General features: G+C 42.0%; 2 protein-coding genes across 2 annotated transcripts; one reads left to right on the top strand and one right to left on the bottom strand.

The window, feature by feature from the left end:
• Nucleotides 1-816: 816 nt before the first annotated feature.
• LOC107192465 (PBAN-type neuropeptides-like) lies at nt 817-2,080 on the top strand. The gene is made up of 3 exons (XM_015581723.1): nt 817-913; nt 1,243-1,479; nt 1,802-2,080. Exons 1-3 carry the CDS (start codon nt 817-819, stop codon nt 2,044-2,046), a joined length of 579 nt encoding a protein of 192 aa, XP_015437209.1. The 3' UTR covers nt 2,047-2,080.
• Nucleotides 2,081-4,243: 2,163 nt separating this feature from the next.
• LOC107192422 (nose resistant to fluoxetine protein 6-like) lies at nt 4,244-23,084 on the bottom strand. Its single transcript, XM_015581666.1, is given in 14 exon segments — nt 4,244-4,600; nt 4,652-4,930; nt 5,042-5,184; nt 5,512-5,701; nt 6,235-6,367; nt 6,683-6,882; nt 7,018-7,215; nt 7,217-7,279; nt 7,950-8,143; nt 8,505-8,596; nt 10,146-10,363; nt 11,558-11,769; nt 21,577-21,714; nt 23,048-23,084. Coding segments are annotated over 14 exon segments (2,346 nt in total). The 3' UTR covers nt 4,244-4,351.
• Nucleotides 23,085-24,686: the final 1,602 nt, after the last annotated feature.

Genomic DNA, 24,686 nt, shown 5'->3' with positions numbered 1-24,686 from the left:
CGGCTCTACGAAATCACCGATTATCGATTCCTTGCCCAATCACCCGTACCCCCTAATTGCACACGCTCCAGTCATCATTTTGTCTTTTATTTCACAGGACGTATCCAAGTCTCCCTGTTCTTCCTAATCCTACGTATAATAAAAAAAACTTGTGTATTATATCTAAACGTGAAGTTTGGAGAACAGACGAAAGGAAGCACGTGGGAAAAGCTAAGAGCCTTAGATAATCGCAACACCTACGGGATACAGAGGACAAACAGGATACCTATACCACACACAAGCGTTATCGTGTTACTCGAACGCGACCGATTGGAGGTGTAATTCACCCCTCTTCGGTGGAGCGAAAACACGGTAGAAACTGAAAACAAATAGCGGTGAAATTCCCTGCAAATCCCGGAGGAGTGAATGAATCGGGCGCGGGTGGGTAGGCTTCCGGTTTGCAGAGCTGGGAGCAGCGGGGACGATTGCAGGGTTGTCACGAGATCGGAACGCATCCCGTAGCAGTCGGTGTGGGATCCTCATTAGGTATGGAGGACCCGTGGATCTCGATTGAAATTGAGACAAATCGTTTTACGGGGCCGGGTTCGAGATTGGCCTCGGCGGGGCGGATGTTTGCGCGTCTCGGTGGCTCGGGGCGAAATGAATGAAAGAAAGGGAGAAAAATAGTCTCGATAGAGAACCAAACGAGGAGGACAGTAACGCGCGTAAGCAAAAACCCCCGGATGGGTGGGTCGCACCCTTATAAAACCTGCGGATCCGGACCGTATCGGCATCATTCGACGACAAGTCTCGTGATACGGTGCACCCGAGGAAGCAATGATCGGTTCAAACGTCTTCTCACCGTCCTGCGTCGCGTCAATCTGCGCCCTGGTTTGCCTGCTTTGCACGGTGTCCTGCACTTCCGGCGAATACGGTAGGTCTTTACACTACAAAACATTATACTGGAAATTCCGTGCTTTTCCTCGTCAAAGAAACTATGTGATAGCTACTGTTGCTGTGTCACTTGTTTACCTGGCAGCTTTGTTCTTTCAACGGCGTCGACTGTCATGGCGTTCATTGATGACTGACGCTGTTAGGTTCCGTGACAAAACCACTGAACTTCAGTGTAATCGATACTAACTTATTTCTTCAACAATACTGACAACAGTTTGGTTCTTACCGTTACACTTTCGGTCCCGTGTCCCCTTCTCGCGCCATGTTTCAGAACATATAGAGGAAGCTCTTTTCTTTTTTTCTTGTCAGAGGGGAGAGAAACCTCGAGCAGCATCGTGAACGACAGAACGTCGGGCAACGAGTTCGGCTCGTGCACCGACGGCAAGTGCATAAAACGCACCACACAGGAGATCACTAGCGGTATGTGGTTCGGACCGCGGCTAGGACGACGACGAAGGGCCGACAGGAAGCTGGAGGTCGATCCGGACCTCGAGGCCCTAGCGAACATCCTCGACGGTGGCCGTTGGGCCGTCATCACGATTCCAAGTATGTACATATACTACACTCCTCGATCATCTTTTACCAAGAACGAAAAAACAGTGAAAATTTTAACAATCTGCTCTTGTATGTACTGTCTACGCTTCCGTAACGAGCTGCACTTGTTCCGTTGCTTTCTTATTCTTTTTCTCGCACAACACGGACGTATCAGAACATTATCATTACAGATTTCGTAGAGATGGGAAATATTTTCCTTTCCAGTTGAGGTATACTTACATACGAAGGTTTCCGCCTGCCATCACTGTGTAGACTATTCCTCGAGAAGCAAACGGTTTTTTGCTAATAATTTTTCAATAATGTCTTGATTCAGGCGGTGAAAAACGGCAACCGACCCAGTTCACGCCTCGATTGGGGCGCGAGTCGGGGGAGGAATTATTCTCCTACGGGTACCCGAGGGATCAGGAAGAGCTCTACGCCGAGGAGCAAATATTTCCCCCGTTGTTCGCGCCTCGTCTGGGACGACGACTGCCCTGGACTCCATCCCCGAGACTTGGACGTCAATTGCACACTGTCTTTGAGAAACCGAGACAGTACGTCGAAGATTCACGCTTCTGAGACCCGACACGATTCGCTGAAACAAAGAAAATAGCCGAGGACATAGTGTAATTGAGACGCAAGGAAATAAAAGACTTGTATTTATTTGTATTATAAAGCACGTTGTTGTTCCCTTTTGGCTTTAAATTCCATCTCGTTATAGAATCACATCAGAACATATTAATGGTAACAATAAAGAATGTCTCTATTAGATCAGATATACGTAGATAATGAAACGTTGACGGTTCGGCAAAGATGCCGTTCCAAAAATCTAACCTGGAACCCCAAAAATTGAAGTAAAAATAGAAAATAAGAAGGAATTAGGATAAGTTGAGTGCAACAAGGGGAGACGCGTTTAAACGAAGTAAATGATTGTGCAACAGAAAGAATAGATGAAAGAAAGAGGATCGAAATTTGGAAGAGTTGGTTTTTGCTAGCCACCGATAATTAAGAAACGGGCGCGAGAGAGCCGTCTCGCGTGTTATTCTTGTCCGTTCCGATAGTAAATTGTTACTCGAGCAAAGAGAGGCGGAAAGTTAACTTGTATCTGTTGGCAGTGTTCCCAAGCTTTATGATTACGAGCGGAGTCTACACTGCCACATGGCCCCGCGGTAGTTCCGGTCGAGGAATTACACGCGTAGTTACGCTTCCCTTGCACCCTCTTCTCTATCCTCACGGTCTTCTCTGTTGAACGAAAATTCTCCCTTGAATTTCTTTGATTGCGCGAAGTACATGTACTCGTCAATAAGAAACTTAAAAAAACAATTTCGAATGCCTTTTACTACTTGAGAACGCAAAATCATCGAACAAACCCTAGAGTTTCAATCGGGAAGTAATCAAAAAATCTTTGGGTGTAATGTATATGCATCACGAAGAATAAACGGAAACGTGGATCGAATAATTCTTGTTTTTTTTTTTTTGTTTTAATAGAAACGATACACCGACGTCCAAAAGACAGAAATTGTTCGTACAACCGAATGCACTGTAACAATGGTAAATTCAGTTAGTAGTTACGTAAATGCTGAATGTTACGTTTCTTACACGAAGGAATTGCACTTAGAAACATGTACCGTATAATCACAATGTTTACTTACGCGCATAATACTGTAGTTTGTATTTCGACAACGCATCACTGACTGAATTCGTTCGTAAAAAAAAAGAACTACTAGATACAGCTTAAATAGTAACATCGCTTTTTATAAATATTGAATAACAGGTTAGTAAGTTCTGTTGGACTTACAATCCATTTGCATTGCGACTTATTGTAAGTGGCAAGGCCTGTCTCTGTATCACCACAACAGTAAAACTGAATAAGTGACAGCGTAAATGGATTAATTGTTAATCCTAAACCATGAAGCAATAAACAACGAACAACCGCTTAGAAAAATAAAACACCAATCGCTGACATCGTGTGAAATAATTCATATTTTTGATCGCACACGTTTAGGTTATAATCGTTGGAAAGAACTTGTTTTATTAAATCGAAAATCGTAATTCGTACGTATCGATTCGCCAACGAGGAGATGCTTCTTGAATTTCAAACTTGTGACCAACTGTTTAAGTTTTATCGGCCGTTGTCGTTCCGGGACGCGGAATCAATGAAAGACAGCGGCGTAAGTATTCCTGTTTTACCAGGGCTCGTGAAAATACGCCCTACGATATGATTAAGTTATCGCTCGACGCATCCACCAGAACGACACTATGTAACTACGTTTAATCAATACCCGCGACAATCTCCCAGCGTTTTTGTACGTTTCCCTGCCCCGAGGAAACGTTTACGAAAAAATTTCTCCACTAGCTTGCCTCGTAATGTTACAACCCGTCAACGAATCAACGTCAACTTTCGAGTCAAGGCGTAACAAAACGAGTTGTCTGCCGAACGAACAAGTTTTGTCTTCGCTATTGACAGTGGAATCGTACGAAACTGCGATTGGAGCAATAACAATAAGCAACGATCGAATCGCTGTACAATCAGAACGACTAACCTCCGATAGTTGAAAGATCCAGTTCCAATAGGAAACGAACGTTCTTCTCTCTTTGTTTCGACTTAAAACGTACACACAACTACATGTAGAACACCCGCCTCTCAACAGCTTCGCCAGGAAAGCACTCGTACGATCAACGCGAAAACATTGCCGATCGCATTCCAGACGATCAGCAGCAGAAGATCGTACCATCGAATCGTTTTTCTCTCCACCTTCCATTTCTCGTTCCCCGTGTCCTCAGTGTTCACATGCCCTCGATTGTCACCGATCACGTCCCTATCCTCGTATAAATTAACACTTGACCCGCAAGCTTGCTCAAATATAACGGAGGATTCGCTCCATCAACTGCTGTTCTTTACGTCCGACTCGTTCGTGTCCTTGTGTCTGATCGAGTCCTCGTTCACAATCGATTCATAACCACGATCGAGCCTAACCTCCAATTTCGAGTGCGACGCATCGTCAGAGTCCTCGTCGAAACCGTTATTTTGATGAACGTTTTGTGGTTTTGGCCAGGAATCGTTGTTACTTTCCGGGCCACCGATTACGAAAATGAACGGACATCGGTCGTCCCGCGAATGAGACTTTAGATCCTGCGAGGTACCGGATGCGTAAATACCCTGTTGATAATTGACATCACGCGCAGAACTGTACACGCTGTCGTCGTTCGACGTCCGATTGAAGGTGTCGTCGCAGGCCTGCGGGATAGACGACGATGACTCGTTCGTGGATCGATAGATCTCCTTGCTCGAATCGGTCGAACCGAACATCTTTCCCTGGTTGGGCTTCGTGGAGAGCGCAGACTGGCTCTTCCTGTTCGCGAACAGCATACGATCCAGGGTCATGAATGGCATCTCGAAGCACAGACTCCAGACCGCGGCGAGTAGCATCGTGAGACACAAGTTGCTGCAGTAGCTGCGGAACTGGAAATGTCGACAGAATTGAATTTTATTCATTTTCTGTCCTTGAAAGTTTTGGAAAATTGGATCCGGTTTATTGTTGGAGGGAGCACAGTTTGGACACAGGTTACTTACGATCGACATTGGTGTGACTATGCCACTGGTTCTGACCGAACCAGCCTCCGTCAGTAGAAACACGTAGTGACACAGGTAAGCGCTGTAGGTCAGTTTACTGAACGGAACCCATCCTTTCCAGGACAGACACACACCAACGAAACCTTAAAAGAGAAGTACCTATTTTAGTGTATGAAACTTATGAAAATTCATAGACTGACGTATAACGTTTCGCGTGGGTAGCATCGTTTAGATAAAATTGAACGTCAATATTAAGGCAATCAAACAAATGCCTTCAGATCCGGTGCAAGTTGTTTCTACATGTAAACATAATTTTCATAGAACTAATTTTTCCAAAAGAACGCATTCATTCTCGGTGGCAGACATTTGATCGTCGATAGAAAATACGGTAAAGGGAACAGTATATTTAGCAAATGCACAACGTGAAAAATTGTATTTAAACACAGCGATCACATTTCAATGACCACTACCTCCGTATCCGTGCACACAGCAAAAAATGAGCCAGGAGATGGAAAGGGTGAAGATCTGTCTGTGCAGTCCTGCGTAGAAGCTTGCTTCAAGCCTGTCGTAGACGTGCTCTTCGAGATACATCCATCGAGGACCGACGAAAACGAGTAAACCGGACACCGCAGCTAGCAACCATCCGCTAACCATGTACATCTGTGAAAAATCACGTTATAGATAGAGCACAGATGCATCGTGAAAAGGTAATGCTGACTTGAATACGTTATACGACTTTTCCGGCGAACATGCATGAAGTTGCGGGGGATTTTCTTTTTGCTTCAGAGGAATACTCTTCTGTTTTCATTTCTAAACGGAGGAAACGTTTGTTAACTTATCGGTATCGAGGCTGTGAGCTTCTGCTAGCGATTTTTTCATTATTATACGCGGACGTTGACTTAGTTTTAGGGCAGAATTTCTTTGAACAGTGACTGTTCTCTCCCTATAAACGCGCTGCTGAGTTCACACGGTGCTATTATAGACGGAGTGTTCTTTGTTAGGTGTCTTGTTTCTATTTTTAGTAAAAAAAAAATGAGCGACGATAGTGAGGATGAAGATGATATTACAGAGAGGTCGATGAGGCGCGATCATAAAGAGAGAATCCAATGTTTCCCTCATCGTTTTCAGCTTCTTCGGTGTAGATAGAAGAAAATGAATGAAACTATTATGTTTAAGCATATATGTATACTCACCGGACGTATTTTGATGACTCGCGCCCGCGTCTTGTACAGTATGTAACCGAGAGCCAGTCCGATGAGGTACGCCCCGTACCTGTTGTAAACTTTCGTGTAGATTTGGACGTAAACGTTGGCCACATCGTTAGAACTAACAAACAAAACACAAGTATGACTAAATAAACAATATTAACCGGAAGAAAAATTATGAACTGGCAACGAATACGCTATTTGGATATTCTAATTGTGCGATCTACCATTAGATTCATACAGTCAGATATTTATAACACTATGTAATATAAGAATATGTAGACTTCTATCAGAGAAGTGGTGCGTACGCTGTACGACCAGAGAAAAGACGTCGACCAGGTGCAACATGTGGTCTCGAACGAAATAAATCAGACGATTCGAAAAGATATCGCAACGGACAGAGGAAAAGCGATGTTTCTTAAATTTTTATACTCACTCTTTGTAATAGAGCATGGTACCGGTCAGATTCAGGCTGAACGTAACAAAGAACGGTATAAGGATCGAAGTGACGAAGCCGACGACGATGACGATCCAGAAGAAGATTTCTCGCGTGGACTTGAGCATGGGGTACAAGATGATCGGCGACAGCCAGACAAGTTGCATGTCGGTCGCCAAGTACCAAGACTGTGACAGACACTGAAAACAAAAGGCGAGGATAGAATTTAGAGCCGATACGATTGGACCGAAAGACGAGAAATCAGCCAGAAATCGGGGGAAAACAGTTTCTCGTGTATTCGTTTGTATAATCGTATGTTCCCTTGCTGTACGTACTATTCTGGGCAGATTCACGTAATTGTTCACGTATAGTAGATTGGTCCACCAGTTCTCACGACAGTAATCCCTGTTTTGACCGACCCATTCGTCCCAGGCTGGTCCAGTCCCGACTTTGTAGAACAACGTCGCGTAAAAGCCGATCATCATCGCGTACGCCGGCGTCAGCCTCATGTATCGATGTAGATAGAGACCGATGGAAGAACGTGTCGGTGATTATGTTCGCGTTCAGCAGTAGCATGTTGCTCCAGTTCAAGTGCATCTTAAAAGTCCAATGAAATTGTTAATTTTAATACTGAACGGACCAAGGATCTTGATAGTGAAATTTCGCATGGAAAAATTGTGAATGATCAGCTCATCGAAGTAGTGAATTGAGAAATTTCGATTACACTACATTTTGTGGTCTTCACATATAAATAATATAGTTTTTAGAATCCTTGGAGAAAATGCGTTGATAATAATAATATGTAACGTAATTTCAATACGAGAGGTTAGTTATTCTATTTCATTCGTTCACATATGAACGATGATAGATACAGAAAATATTGAAACAAAGACACTTTCACCTCGTGGACGATCAGAAATTGACTTGTACTACTGTGTCTTCCTGCAGATTCTGACTGCATACTGGATGCAACGAAAATGAATGTTGAATCCTCGTGAACTATCTTGTGATACATGATTTATAGAATTAATAATAAATGCAAATACTATTTATTGTTATCAATAATAAACTTCTTCTATTTACTGAATGTGGTTTTCTTGGAAGTAACGCGGTTTTAAACGTAATTTCTCTCTAAGGTTGGATCGATTTGAGATTGTCACCACGTATCATATTGTTATACAACGCCGACGAATGTTCTTTTTATAATCTCCAAGATTCACCGGGAAATCCATAGTTCGTCGCGTCTTAGAAGCCGTTTCTCGCTTACCAGCGGGACCTCGCTAAGGTTCATTTTTACGCCGACGATCTCGCAATAGAACGTATGACCGCAGATTATCCAGCATATGCTCAGATAACGCAATCCATCGAGACATTTGATAGAGTTTCTGGATCTGTCCGTCCTCAGCAAATTCCTTCCATTCGTGTAGACGGAGAAGGACGTGAGAATCGCGTGTCTCGTGTCTGTAAAACCACAAAAGGACAGGATTGTTTACCGATTCTCCGGTTCGATCTATGAGCAATCTATGCAGACGTTGATTAAGACAGTGATCGTCGAGAAACCATTTAATCGTTCCATATCGAGAAAAGACAAAAAACGATAAACTGACGCAAGTGACAAACAAAGCATCCTTAACACCGATCGTTATCGGCCCAGGCCAAGAATCAGTTGTTATCGGTCACTAGTAAGATCTCGCGATCCGATCGCAGCCTGAAGCATCGTTCCGCGAGAAATTGATAAGCTGACACACACACACCCACACACATATATACGCACAGTCAGCGAGAAACGAACACTTTTACGTAACGAGAGTGAGCTACCCACCTTTTCGGTTCAACGTACTCAAACGGCCTTGCCTGGCGATGTCGTAACTCGTGCTGGCAATTATGATCACCGCGAATATCGAGAGGATTGATCTGCAATTAAACATTATCACACACGTCGTACGCGTTAGATCGTTGACACAACTTGACCGTTTTGTTGAATATCATACGAGATTCACCGGGCCATGTATAATTCGACGAAACAATTGTTACTCCTGCTAATCGTCTATACTTTTTATTTCTGTCGGAGAACGCCAGGGTTTGCGGGTTTGTACATTGCCCTGGTTTGAAAGTATGTCATTTTTGGACAGTCCGTGTGTCAAGACCTGAAACTATGATATTTTGTGATTTCTCAATATCCACTATCTATCCTTTAGTAATATGCGGTATTGGAACGTCATCGTCGATGAATAACGAAGTCAATCCATCAGACTAGAATCGCGACTATGAAACTTAAAAAAAAAAATGCTTTAATCACTATACATATATCTATTGCAAATGCATTGTAAATATTATTCGTTTAAGTGGCTGTGTTTATAAGATTTCACTAGCAATGGAATTAACTCGTTGTAAAGGGTTACAAATTGGTGATTCAAAATTGCTCTACCAAGGACGACATTACTTTCCCAGTGACCTAATTTGTGGTGACACGATGACGATATGTATTCTGGAGAATCGTCAGCTCCAAGAACGTACGGATACTCGTATTTGATCGCCACTTCAAGCACAAAATTGTGCGCCGATAATCTCCAGCGTCCCGATTTTTTTCTGGCGACACAATAAAGGTGAAATCGAAAGTGACGAATTCGAGATTTCCCTTCCACGGCGGTTTGAGGTATACGCCCGAGTGTTGTTAAAAATGGCGACGTCGCGGTCAAAGCGGCACGATTGCGCAACGTCCAAGGCAGATACCAGTTTTAAATATTATCATCCACAAACACCAAGAATTCGCCACTGCGCACTCTGTATAAACTTGGATGTGCAGTAAACAACGCGTGTTTTTTAATGACCTGGAGCAAACTTATCAGTCGCTCGAATTTAAACATACGGCATTTATATACAGGATGTAACAGAAATAGCTGAACGAACATCATATTTTGTACTCAAATCAATGAAAAGAAATCTTGAGATGGACGACAATAAAAGTAGAGGATTTAAATTGAACGTGAAATTAATTCCTTTATTTTTATGTTCCAATCTTACATCACCCATAAGATGCTCAAGCTCCTAAAGTTTGTCCTTCTATTTCCGTCACACCCTGTATACTTCGATCGCGCATCGCTACGCACTTACGTCAAAACCCCAGTGAATGCAGCACGATAGGGAAGCAAAACACTTTCAAGTACGTCCAAGAAAAGACGCGAATTAATTCATAACGTTAAAGGTCGCGCAGCCCGACCAATAAAAATTCGCGGAACTTCATCGGCGGAAGCGACCGAATGACGCAACACACGTCGACCAAGATTAAAATTTTTACGTGAAAAGGTCACGTAGGATATCCACGGATATGCAGAACCATCAGAGCCTTGTCCTCGAAGTGACCAAGCAAACAACGAACAGTTGTCTTTTTGGATCACGCGACAAAAACCGCGGGGCGCACGTTGCTGGTACGCCGATAAGGATATTGTATATGTATATTTACATGTAGATCCAATCAGTTGCGTCGAACACCGGCCGATCCGTTTCTAAGGTGTGACAAGAATTTTCGGGAACGTTCACCACCAAGTCCACGCGACCTTCCACCTTCAGAGGATCGAGGACGATTTCCAGCGCCTCCTGGACTTCCGTGTGGTTGCAGCTCGATGGGACGCACCACATCCACTCGTAAATCACCGTTTTCCCGGGGAGCGATTTCATCCCCTGAATTCACACATTTGTATTTCTTGAAAGAGAATACAGATGCACAGTTTCTTTTAATAGAGGCCGGCGGAGGGAGGGGGGGAGGGGGTATGGACTATAAAAGGATAAATCCATTTTGACGAATAATAATAGGAGAAACGGGATATTTTGGTCCTTAATCATATCGAGAAAATGAAATTAATCAAGAACTTCCTTGGAGGCGATATCTGATTCAGAGATAGCTCTGTTATTTGTACGATCGACAAATGAAGCGAAAGCACATCAAACGGAGCGTATCGAAATTCGATTATTGATCCGACTAGATTAATGGACATTCGGCCGTATCGATCGACGCTAATAATAGTGTCTTCGTTGCACGAAGATAGAAAATCTCGGTACAGGCATATAGCGAAGGGATTGATAACGATAATCATTAATAAGATCGGTCGACGATATACACGCGACTCCGGAACAATGACCGATAAAAAGGTATTGAATGAATTCGTGCTCGAGCACGTTATCGCAATCGGGAATAATGCGTCTTATCGGTGAATTTTACAGAAAGAACCATTTTCACTGGAAACAGTTGACTGCCATGTTTCTTGAACGTACAACCCCCCCCCCTGCGTTTTATAAGTCACTGGGCACTTGATTGTATTTTGAGAAAAATGAAAATCGAAACAGAAATTCAATTTCTCGAGAGAATTTCAGTAATGTATTTTATATTTCCGTAAGATACTGACCCTTAACGTTACCGAGACATCGTCCAGAATTTACTTTAACAAATATTACAAAACAATAATCAGCTGTAAATTTTGTAACACTGCCCATAGTCTGGGCAATCCGATGCCAAGATTAATGAAGAACTAGTGAAAGTGATTACAAACTGATTTGAGTGGAATCGGGGGTGAATTATTGTAAAAAATTCATTGTTTGGATGAATGTTCCTCAATCACATAGACATACTAATTAAAGATATATTTATAATTGTACACACCATTCAATGTAATTTACATTTTCTCCGCCATGCGCAAAATTGATAAAAATCGATTCGTTTCATAATTTACGTGATCCTGTTTGTGCATAGACTTACATAAAATTTCGAAAGAATTTTGAAATCGTAATCGAGTCGATTGATTTCCAAAGTTATTTCTGAACGAATTTATTGTGAACCAATGCTATAAGGTATTGGAAATTGAATCAAGATTTACTCACCGATGCATGTGCTACGTTCGACAAGAGATCGACCAGATCGGGATCCCGATGTTTCTCGGCGCCACCGGAGACGTCGAATTGCACCATTGCTTTGCAGGCCTTCCCGGTGAATCCGTGTCCGCTTTTCACTTGCAGACACTCGTCGTAATTGCCTAACTGCTTGTAATTGCCCGTGATTATGCCCGATGGAATTTTCACGGACGCGTCGTACACTGGAATTCAGAAGAAGGTCTTTGTACTTTTCTCGTGATTCCTCTTTCTTCCTCTCACCCACGTATGTAGTACAATCCCGTCTTCGTTACTATTCTCTACGGCGTACGAAACGAAACGTCATTCGAAATATTTAAAAAGTTTGGGTTATTCTATTATCATGTGATTAACTCTTTGAGTATTTATTTTTGAAAATTTCATACACTTTCTTTGCAATTCCTTGATTTGTTATATCCTTTTCGTAACTACTATACCGGCCTCATTCTTCCGTATATCTTTCCTTACTATATGAAGACCACACGAGAAAAACATGATCGGTCATATTTCCTTTTTTTTTGTAAAGCATAAAAATTAAAGTTCCTATTATTAGAAGGATGATATCTTTGAACCTGGCAGGTTATTGCTCCTTTTCAACTGTTAGTTGAAAGTTTGAGTTACCAGATGACATAAATATCGAAAACTTGAACAAAAATGAATTTATCACGTTTCCCAAATCAAAAGCTCAAGTACGTAAAGTATAGCAATTGAATGGCATTAAAAAAAATCAGAATACACAACGAAAGTACCTTCTGTAACGAGAGTACAACGAAAGTTGTGCTCGACGAAGATTGTTGAGATCGTGTCGGCGCAAAATTCGGTTCGAATATCGCTGTGCAAATACCGAAGCATTATTCTCAAAATACAGAGTACCTGTTATCATCGTGAAGATTGAGGACAGAAGAATTCCTTGACGCGACGCACGGCTTGTTCGCGGTACTTATACACATCAACCGGTTCCATTCGATTTATTATAAACCGCGAGTGATTATTTAAATGTCAACGCGAGACCGGCACATGTTCACGGGAATCATCCGATACTAAAACGTTCCCCTCGAAATTCTATACTTTTTCATTGTAAAACACGAGATACAAACGGTATGCAATTCCATTAATGTGTACACTAGACAGCAACGTACTATGTACAATTTACAATTGGTGTCACAGGTGGAACGTTTCTATTCTATTCTGAATTTCAAACCTATTGCCACCGTATTGAAACTATTCTGGATTATTTATTCTGAATCTGAACCCTATTGTCACCATATTGCAACCATCGTGGATTGCTTATTATCCTTCATAAAATTGTCCATCGTATAGAAGACCGGTATTCGAAAGATGAAATCCGTGAGTACAAGAGTAAATCACTCTTGCGATTAAAATATACAATCATCGATGAACCGCGAACCGCTTGTCGCAAGGCTTAATGTCCTTTCGGTGTATTCGAACATACACGGAAGTGCAATGGAGCTCGGAGATACGCGCGCGGGAACTGCGCGGTAACGTGAATCGTGAAACGGGTCGTTCGATAAGGGTCGCCGGAGAAAAAATGTGGCTACGATATCGTCGAATTTTTCAATGATGCTCGATAGCGAGGACGCGGTGGCACTATCCGCTGTGAGCTAACGCTCGCAAATAAACGTGTACGCGCGCCAATTGGTGACCAATACAACAACGCGTCGTTGCGATTTCCCAGTGACGTTTTTGCCAGGAACTTGGAACCAGGAATTCAGGTGGAGGGAAACTCCTGAATGGAAATCGAGTACAATAACCATCCATTCGATTGTTGACAATTTCTCGTTTCATCCACAAGGTGGAGAATTTCACGTGGAATTGAACAGAACGAGGATAAAGCGAAAATTGTAAAATTTATGTAGCATGAGAACAACTATTTGCGATTTCCTGATCGACAATATCGAGTGGATCGTTTTTGTAAACGCTGGCATTGATAAAGCGTCCCGATACCACCACGGAATCTGTAAAGACTGCGTTACATAAGGAAATCGTGGAGTTGTGCGGAACAAAACAATAACAATAATGACCGTAATAATAACAAAGTCTAAGACGTGACAACAAATACCGATAATGAATATACTATTCATTCCAATATCCAGATACAAAGGATTCGAAGAAATTTCAGCAGTCTTCAGAAGAAATTAGCAAATATTTCTCAAAATACCCCGAAAAGATTAAAGTAGCCCTCATCGATTGTATGGTCCGCCGGAACAAAATTTTCCACATGGTCGGCGTTACACGTGGCATCAATTTGAATGATGTCAAGAGATCTTCTACCTCCTCCGAGGACCTTGAGATCGTCGACTCGCAGAATCACGATCGACCTTCGTCCCGAAGGCTCGTGGGGGACCGATGCAGTTCTCTTGTTCCCGAGCGAGATTTTCGCCACGGAATTCATCTCCAGGTGCAAAAAAAAAGTAATACCCCGAGGGTCAACGTTAATTTCTCTGTCCAATTAAAGGAGCTATTCGTTCGAACGTTTTTTCTTCCCCGCAACTTTTTTTCCATTCCGCGAACGGACATTCAGAAAAAGGATCGACGGGTCCCCTGCAATGTGTCTTTCGACTTATTTTGTCTTTTATCATACCCCGTGTGCATTCGAAGAATTGTTTACCGATATATTCGTGAGAAAAAAACTGTGGGGGGCCGTTACGCACGACGAACTCTGAACAACATCTCGAAATTCTAATCTTCGCCTGTCTAGAGAAACGATTATGCTCGGCTCGGTGGCACGCAGCACATAAATCGAAGACGCGAAATCACGAAGGATCAAACGTGTCAAATGTCAGCCGGAGTTTCGCTTCTCTCGCTTTGTTCGATTAGGTAGAAAATTTTCCTCGAGCTTGCCCGCTGGAGAAAAAAAGCCCACGGAGACGCGATACGGAGAACACAGCGGCGGCTACCGGCTCTCGGCCGTCATCGATGAAGATATCGACGGGGAAGCAAACGAACTCGTGACCTTAGAATGCTAATTCCTTGCAAATGCGCATCTGAATAAATCACCGATTCCCAGTACGATGTTATTAACCCTTGCCGCCGTCGGATATTATAGTTTCCTATCTACACCGACGATAACGAACGTCATCACTCTGACATTTTCTTCGCTTCGATAGTGACTCCACGGAACTTTTTCCTTAACATCCATTTCCTCTCACCCCTTGCAATTTTAGAGTCGTTTTGTTCTGCAAAATAATTCGATTACTTTTTTGAGAAGACTGATACATAAAATAATCGCAGTTATTGCGTCCCAAGACAAACGAATTAAAGTGTTTTCAGTGCAGAGTAATAATGTCCCAACAATCATCATCCAACTTTCTTGGATAAGGATCACTATGGTGCAATAAGAATCATGTACTGCCCCCGATGGAAACGTATTTTCAACAAGAAACACATACGAAATGCTTATCGCATCGACATCGATTGAAATTCATTCCAGTTACCTGACTCACGCCGTATGTTAAACAAGGAGGCAATTTAAATAGTCAAAGGACGCGCGGTGTTGTTTAAGTGAGAACGACCTTGCAGCACCCGAAACGCATATCCCGAAAAAAACGAGCGAGCGACGGTTTCGTAACTCAGTTAGCAGGTTTTTTCAAATCTCCGTCTCTTTTCACGGTGTCAATGTTCATCCTCCTCTACGTGGCGTCGTTACGTATTTAACCGTCTCTGACACGCATCGTCGTTCGGTATAAAAAAGAAGCTGCATACACACACACACACGACCAGCCTTGAACCGCGGTGATGACGCCGTGCAGCTTGATCCTCCATTTTTTTTTTTATATATATATATATATATATACACATATATATATATATACATATATATATATACACGCGCACACACACACACGCGCGCGCGCGCGCCGTGTTTCGGAAGAACAATTCCTGGATCGGATAGTCGGTTCTTGGAAACGGAACGTGGAGCAACGATACAAAAAAAAGACAAGAAACAATGAAAAATCACCAAAGATTTTCAGCGAACGCCGTCGCCGCTCCTAATGACCGGACGTCAATAAGAGGTGACGAAAACAACGATCGACTCAACAATTACAATTAACGGACGAGTATATGTTTGTAAATAATTTTATGTGTTATCGGATACTACAACATTATGAATAATGAATTATGTAAATTTAATCCCCGATTACTTACTAAATCTCCGCAAAAACTGACACTTTTACAGATGTAAGAGAATGTCGGGAATAAGTATAGGTACAACGACTTTGGTAACGTCGACGCGTGCAAATGGATGTAATCACTCAGCTACACCTCCGAATTGCATTCCACCGGTCGCGATACAATGTTAAACAATTTCGAGTTTCCTCGGTAACTGAGGTCGGCTGATTGCTTGGATGGTTGCCGTTCGGTTATTCTAACATCGAACAATGTCAATTAACACGGAAATCGTCGTGGTTCTGTTTTATCCTTTCGACCCCCTATTACGAGCCTTAAATTTCATCACAGAGTAGTACTTTCTAATCGAGTGAAAGACAGAGACGATTTCCTTGGGGATATCGAAAAATTCACGGAATGAGACCGCCATTTTGTTTTACGAAGTCACAGTACGATCACGGCGAATTCTCAGAGTAATGTGAAATGTTCTTTATGGAATTGTAGAATTTTATTTTAGGATACTTGACTTTATACTATTTAGTTGCGTTTGATTTTAAAAATTGTTTTTTAAATAGTGGAAATTCTGAATTTCGAAACACGTGTAAACGTGAAATTTTTAACCGAGTAACGACCACCTTACAGCCCCGATCTAGCTGCTTCAGACTTTTTCCTCTTTCCCGAATTGAGAAAAATAATCATCGTATTCACTGAGAATCCGTCAAAAATGAAAGTCCATCAACATCGAAAGTGTTTCGGTTCGTTTCTGTTCAATTCGGTTGGTTCCCTCGTCTTTCTTCGATTTTTTTCGGTGTCTAAATCAGTATCGCAAATCAATCCTTTAGTCGACAAACCCGTGTACGAAAGGGAGCCGCAAGATACGTTGGCGGTGTCGGAACGAGGAAAGATCCATCGATCATCGGTCACCCAGCAAAAAAAGGCCGGTTCTGATACACAAGGACGGTCATCGGCACCGGCGGATATTCCTTGTTGACCCAGTTTGCATACGATATATGACGCACACGTCGATTCACAAATTCGTTTTAATTTTTCGTCTTTCGATTCATCTTCCTCGCCGCGCCTCTACTCGCGCGCAAATATGTTGTCATTAATGAAAAGTGAAAAATGAATTTTAAAAATGTCTCGGAACTTTTGCGCCACCCTGTATTGCTGGTCCCCTGCACGACGTCGCGCGTCGCGGGAATATTCGGAACCCGAATGGACCCCCTATCGAAGGGGCCTCTCTTTGACAGTGCCGAGAAGCTTTCGAACACTCATTGAGCATTAATTTATTGTATTTCATTCAACGAGTCGAGTTCGTAACTATCAACAAACATAAGTGATCTAAGGAGAGAAGGATAGGAACAGTTACCAGCCGATAACTGAAATTAGCACACGAAAGTTTTTATTACTTTTACTGTCTTGTCTCGTTAAATGCACAATAAGTAGAAGTGTACTTACGTGATTATTTTTGAAGGCATTCTTGAACCTTCTTCTCCCGAAATGAATAACAAACATGCAACGGATATATCAGCACAGTCTCTGCGTTATGCAATTAATGCGGTGCGATGTGTAACGAACATTATCGACCGAGAATGCGCAAATTTCCATTTATCGGGGTGTGTTAATGGATTTACGGGTCAGTGGAGCGCGGTATAATTAAAACCATTGAAAACACGCGAGACCGACCGCTGTTTTTATGTCGTACGTATGTATTTGTTCTCCGTCCCGGCGTAATTTTTCTTATGTCGTATCGACGTCTTCATTAGCTTCTTGATTACAGACAATACTGCAACAGGTTTGTTTTTCGCTTTGACTAAGAACGAACCAAACGGATCAGAATCTAATCCGTTAATTAACGAACAATACCTAAACATTTTGCGAACAAAAGATTCCGTCAGAAGTTTGAAAAAGAGTGGACTAAAACGTACTTACTTGGAAACATTTGATGAACAACAGTTGCCCGACGAATGGCATAAATATGTAGAAGTGATATTTTCAAGACTAGACTGTATTTTGGTTTTTCTAAATAAATAAGAAGAAAATTTGTAGGTAATCTGGAATTCCATGAAATTTCCATGAATAACATCTTTCTACGATAATTAGTGGTTCGTAACATTGGAACTTGACCTTAAGCTGCCGCGACTAATAGACATCAGTAGGCACATAATCTCTGGAAGTATGTATAACAAATGGCGGTACGTAAATGCATCATTATTGTTGAATCGCGTAATTTGCCGAAGGAAACTCGGTTAATTTTCGAAGTCAACGATAACGGTAATTATCTATTTGCGGCGTGACACGGGGTCAATGTCAACGTATCGGGATAATTTTTGCGCATTATTGTTGATCAATTATGATTTTCCGGAAGTGTCTGAAAACATATATTCTTTTATGATTCACGTAGGATTTTACAAACAAATTGGATTTCCATTGACTTACATTATAACTTATTCAAGATGGATCGAAACCAGAATTTCACTTGGATCCTTTATTCTGTTCAACAAACCGGAAACCAGCAGTCACTGGTATACGAAAGACTCGTCAACGTAATTTTATGACTAGTCTAGACTTCCGTAAGCACTTTTTCTACTTTGTATTTATCTTTATCTCTATAAATAAAATATTAATCGTTCATATCGTCATAATATATCTTATGACGTTTTTTCTACTATTGTAGACACGTGGTTTGCAAGGGGTTCGTGTACCTTATAAACGTGAAGGGAACGAGCGAGATAATCCGTTCACGCGAAAGAAATCTAACGATTCGTACAAGAAACAGAGTGCGTAGACAAGTAGACACACTGAGCGGTCAACGACCCCCGTAAAATGAAATTTCTAGTTCGTGGGAGATTCCGAAATTTTTTTTGTCACTCCAAGACCCGGTATTCGTCACTCCTGGTGGTTCCTTTTCCTTTCACCTACTGTACGCAACGGTTGGTTCCTTTCTTCTTAAATGTCAACAAGAATCGTTCACCCTTTCTGGACCACGATTGTTCTTTCAATTCGAGCGAAACAAAGAAACTCGAATCGTTTAACACTTCCGTTCCCACCGTTGTCATACGACCACGTCTTCGAAATTACGAAATAAAATGTTAATATGTATCACGTATTTTCTCATATGTGTGAGTACCTACATATATAATATTCTAGTTTCTGCTGGTCTTCTATAGATCGAATGGCACAAATTTAAACGAGCATTTAATAATAGCTTACCGGTAAAATAAGACATTATTCGTCCTGTGTCTCTTTCATTCGATGAAATTCAAATATTGAGCATCGTCACAAATACAATAGAAACTTACAAAACGAAGGTAAAAAAGGTAAGAAAACTTGACTTTCATTATGGTTAACAACATTATAATGGTAATTATTATATGTCTTATATAACAGTGATCAATGTAAAGAAGTTGCCAAATAGCAACGAACGAAAAACGGCATTAGACGGTTTTAAAATAGTAATATGTTCTTGTATATCACTCATATGTCAATTAATATACACGAAAATACAACAATATGTTTGTTTGATAATTTTTAAATAATTTGGGAACGAAAGGATTAAAAGTAGCGGACCGGGGTGAAGAACCTCTTACACCTGGACGAGTAGTTACGCGAAATTCGTTTCACCAAGAAGGTGAAGAAGAGATAGAGAGGAGAAAGCAGTGATAGAAACCCGTGGTCGACCTTTCGACTGTGTTCGTCAATTTCTTTCAAACTTTGTCCACACTTTCATTTCAAAACGATCCTAATCTATTCGATAATCCACGTGAAATCTAGATAATTAACATTTTTCGGATGTTTCTGACACTCGAATCCTTCCTTCGCTACCGAACCCCACTCCCCCCACCCTCTCTCTCTCTCTCTCTCTCTCTCTCTCGCTTTTGAACCTTGCGGACACGTCACCTAAAGTTCCATCGAAAGGAGGAAAATGTTAATAAATCGATTCACCTTTTTTGGTCCGTTCGATCGTTGTAATCCGTGCTTCATACATTGGAAAAACTAAAGACTCTGTCCTCCGCCGTTGCGGACACAGATCGGTGGAACGAACGGTACTTTTATGGTCACTTCCTTCTGGTTCCCCTTCGATCCAATTGTTCCCTCCTCGAATATTAAAAGCCTCCTGTTGGTCCCCGTTAGAGGCGACGCGTTAAATAATTTCCCGCGAATACGTACGGAGAGATTGGGTCAAACGGTATTTTTATGACGGCGATTTCTATTGCTCGCTTTCTATTCGGGAGGAACCCGTCGATGGTTCAGTGACCCCGCGAAACCGATCGAGCAATCCACGAAAAAGAAAACCATACCAACGTTGTCCCCGAAACCATTCAACTATCGTCCGCCTGCCTGGCTCGCAACAGTCGCAACTCGAACGGGCGCGCGCGGAAGAGGATTCGATTGCATCCGGTCGCTCGATACGCAGTTTCGCTCGAAACGTTTCGCCCACAAAGGGTTTTCTTGTTCTTTACAGAAAAGATTGAAAATTGTCTAAATCTGGGCATAATATGGAAAGACAATCTGCCCACTGAATTCATCCAATTTGGTTGTTAATCGAAGATGGTAATAGTCACGCGTTTAGATTAAACATTGGGAATTTGGGAAGGACTCTGCGGATCATCGTGTCACTTTTGATTTTCGTGTGAGGATTCGCGGATTGATAAGAAATCGGCGTGGGTATCTTTCTGGGAAATATCTAATACATATCTACGGTTATTAATACCGGTGGCACGAAAATATTTTCCTCTCGTCAGAGAAATGGTTGGACGTCGATTGTGTTTTATCTTCGTGGATTATGCGCTACCGACTTTCCTTTTCTACAATTCAGTTAATTAAACCTGGCTTTTTTGCTACATATTTTAAATTACGAAATAAAAGATTAGTATCGTATACATATATGTATTATAGACATTTGAAAGATGTGACAATCGTACGAAACAGAATTCAATAAATACTCCACCACTTTGTTCTGGATTAGAAGAAAGATCTATACATATAGGATATAGGTGCCCCATCGAAATATCTAGAATTCGAGCGATACAGATAGTAGCACCGCGTGCAAATCGCTAGCGCCTCCGCGTTCGACAGACTTTGTTGCAGACGATATGGGAGGAATCTCTTGGAGTTTTCTCGGTCCATCCGATAAGAGAGAGAAAAAAAAGGAACGAATGCGAAGAATCGACGAGAGCCCGGGAACGTGGTTCACAAAGCTACGACTTCAACTTGCCCGATAATTCGGTCAACAAACCCAGAGCCCGCAAACCCCTAGACAACCGTGCTCGGAGAGATGCATGCATCACGGTTCTTTTTTTATCATCGGTTTCGTCCGTGCTTTTCTGCACGATACGCAGACGATCGCGCCGGGGTCCTCGTCCCAAGGAGCTTCTCCTAAGATGTTTCCTTAAAACTTCTGACACGCGGAAACCTTCGATCGTAAACCTGCCCTTCGATAAACCAACGAGATACTTACTCACCTCTTGCGTACGCGAGAAAAGTTCATAGAGCCGCTTCGCTTCTTCTTGTAAATGAAGGCTCATTTGGTGGCGGGCGTGAACCACGCGGTAATCGAAAATTCGCTTGGGAAACTATATACTGGTTTCGTAGTTAGTATAGTTTCAGTTGTGTAACCAATATTTGACGATTTTCATTAATTTATGGAAACAAGAAACAAGCAGAACAGCAAGTTCTATCAATGTGCGAAACTTCACTAAAAAGTCAGCGTTACACTTGGGAACGTGTACGACACCTCATCGAGTATTTACTATTTACTATACCATTAGACATTAAATAACGAAATTCAATTAAGAAGAAAGAAACTCGAGTGAGACAGAAGAAAGAAAGCCAAAGAAAAAAATATAATAAAATCGACTTACTCTGAAGAGCCCAGGGCGTGTAGCGAGCGACTTCTCGGAAGTAAACGGCGCTGTCCCTGAGACACTGCTCGGAGGCCCCATCGAAGGGCGCGAATGGTTTCGCGAGGAAGTCGAAGAGCACCGTTTCCGGTTTCACGGCTGCGACGGCGATGAAGTTCGTTGAAAAGACAGTGGTGATGAAAAGAAAAGGAAGAAGGAGTACAGAAGGAAATGGTCGACGGACTGGGAAGAGGAGGCCGTGAAAAACGAGGGAACGCATCGTGGTCGACGTCCGGTTGTTTACTACACACACCACACGTGTCTTCCTTTTTCGGGGCCGTGAAGCACGTGGCGGCGGCTGCGGCAGCCGCGCGGGGTCACGTGTGTTCCACTGGGAGGCGCGGGCGCGAGAGGGCTTTTATGTAGGTGGGCACAACCACAACCACACCGTGATGTAAAACGAGGCGGCAAGTAACGAGACGTCAAAACGTGAACTGTACGTTCTGTCAATCGGTCTGGTGCATTTATATATGTGTTACTGGTGGCGCTGGCACGATGATGGGGGTAAGAGAGCCCATTCGACTCGACTCGACCCGACTCGACAACGATGGGCACCTCTTATCGATGCGACCGAGGATTACGCGCGTAATGTGTCTCTCCTCTCGCTGGTGCCCGATGAAGGTGAAGGAGGTGGAGGAAGAGGAGGAGGAGGAGGAGGAGGAGGAGGAGGAGGAGAGTGGGAACCGCCGCGCGTGTGACTGGCACCGTAGTAGGAATTCGACGATGAGAAAGATCGAACACGGATCTCTCGCCGCCACCGCACAGTGTTCTATCTGTCGATTAATAAACAATAGTTAAAAAATCAAAGTGACAGATCTACAAATTTGTTGTTCTTAGTAACGTGATGTAGTTTCTAATAATACTTCAAATTTTTCATTCAATATACCAGTTTATTGTTAAAATTGGAACACATAAAGTTCACTGGAAAAATCTGTGCAATTTGATGTTTGTAAGTTGAATTCAATACTTTGTAGTACCTGTGAAATTAGTGTGTAATTTTAATAAAATAGTAATAAATTGTCTTAATTTTTTATTTAAAATCTTTACCAACTTTGAAGAGACTTTCATAAAAGAGTACCAAAGATACCTGCGTGCTTTTTCGTTTGTTCAATTTAGAACGCAATAAATTTTACATTGGAAAATCAAGTTCAATTGCACGAGTTTGCCCGAAATGGAAAAAATAATCGAAATCGTTATTACCACGTTCCATAGGTCCATTTTTTTAAATAAACTTATTGTACAGTCAGATCCAGCCGTACCATATTATGATAACATATGTAAAGGAAGATTAAAAATAGGAATTCAAATAGGAATATCAGGGAAAAAAATAGGAATTCATTATACATTAATAATATATTATACACATACGTGTATAAATGATGTACATCATTTGTATGTAATTAAATCATGTATTCAATCGCCACGTACGAACACTGATTCTTCTTCAGTCTTGGATAATGTTGTATCATTGTAGTTACAATTAACATGATAAAAAAAAAAAGTATCGAACAAAAATTAGTCAGTATTCAGTTGGCAAGAAGTTCCAATAGTAAAAGTCGATAAAACACTTCTCACTCAATAAAAAGTCATGATCACTTGCATTATGTTAACAGAAATGTGTACTTTTGTTTTTTATACACTAATCGATGCATCTTTGTATTCTCAAAAGTCAATTAGTTTAGAATTGGTGATGTTTTTTCCCGAACGCCCGTATACTCGACACACCGTGCAGCGGTGACGGTGAGAGACACGGTAAACCCCAATCTCCTCCTTTTCGACCTTTCGACGGAACCGTTTTTCTTTTCTTTCATTTTCTTTATTTCTCCGCACTCCCGGTAACTGGCGAATCCGAACCTACTTTCAAAGAGACGAAACCGACTACAGCTGGAAAAATGGTGATTAAACTTGACGATGTTATTGACTCCGTGTATACGAGAAACAAAACAGAGAAAAAAAAAAGAAAGGCACGGGTGATATGGTGGTTATTACCGCCGAAAAAGTTTCGGGTGCTGGGAAAGTTGCCTTCTCCCAGAGGTCGAATGACACACCGATTACAAATACGCGTCATCCGGTGGTTCGTTTACTTGTCAGAGTGTCTATCGTCACTCGTAATATTCTCGGTTCGACGGTCAGCGACCAGAGATTTTGAATTCTTCGGTTCAACAATTGGAAGTAATCGACAGGAATCTAGGATCGATGGTACGATTTGGGGTAGTACATACATACTTAGGCGTAATAGCGAGTAAGTACTATACATATACGTAAGGGTAGTTGGAAAGTCACGAAAGAATAATCTCTGACTATAATTGAAATACAATAAAGTTGACTAGGCTCCACTATTGTCCATTTAAGGAGACGAGTCAGTAGAAAATAACCAAAACATTCCCATACAAATTGTCTTTGTCGCGCCTAAATGGCTATCACCTCCCTTTTGTTTATACAGTTACTGACTCAACTCGATGAATGAGGTATACATAGGGGTCCCTATTATGAATCATTTTAAACCTGACCCCCACTTCCTAGCCGTCGTCGAGCAAATATAATTACTGCATTCGGAATTCGAGGTAAACCCGGACGTCGACTTGTGTACACGCTTTAGTCTGAATTTCGGACCAACCAAAAGAGCCGAGTGCATCCAGAAATTTATAGGAACAAATTCGAGACAAAACAGCGCGGTCACGGTCGAACGATAAAGGGGGTAACTGCACCGGTGACATTAGCGAATCAATCGATCCCGACGGGACAGTATGCGAATCGGAAATATCTATAACAAAATCAGTGTTCATTTTCCACGACGAAAATTAGCCTCATGAAGATCCCCGAAAGAGAAGCTTGTAAGTACTTGATGCGTGACCAGATACGGGGCCCCGGGCTGAACTTTAAACATCGAATGTGGAGAGAGAAACGTACTTCTCTGTAAACACGTTAATCTCGAGAGTGTCAGGTCGTAGCGAATTCTGCGATGCATTGAATTTTGATCGATGATAAATAAAACAAGAAGTAGCCGACGTGTATCTGGCGAGATAGAAGTGTTTCGCGGGGCGATGAAGAACAGTGGAGGGGAATGAGAA

Source organism: Dufourea novaeangliae, unplaced genomic scaffold, assembly GCF_001272555.1.
Source record: "Dufourea novaeangliae isolate 0120121106 unplaced genomic scaffold, ASM127255v1 scaffold343, whole genome shotgun sequence".
Classification (NCBI taxonomy): domain Eukaryota; kingdom Metazoa; phylum Arthropoda; class Insecta; order Hymenoptera; family Halictidae; genus Dufourea; species Dufourea novaeangliae.
This window is presented reverse-complemented; position numbering and strand designations above follow the sequence as displayed.

Bases quoted from the DNA above. Each gene is read 5' to 3' on its own strand.
- LOC107192465 (XM_015581723.1), top strand. From the start codon at position 817: ATGATCGGTTCAAACGTCTTCTCACCGTCCTGCGTCGCGTCAATCTGC. The intron at 914-1,242 runs GTAGGTCTTTAC...TTTTCTTGTCAG, and splicing joins CTGCACTTCCGGCGAATACG to AGGGGAGAGAAACCTCGAGC. The intron at 1,480-1,801 runs GTATGTACATAT...GTCTTGATTCAG, and splicing joins GGCCGTCATCACGATTCCAA to GCGGTGAAAAACGGCAACCG.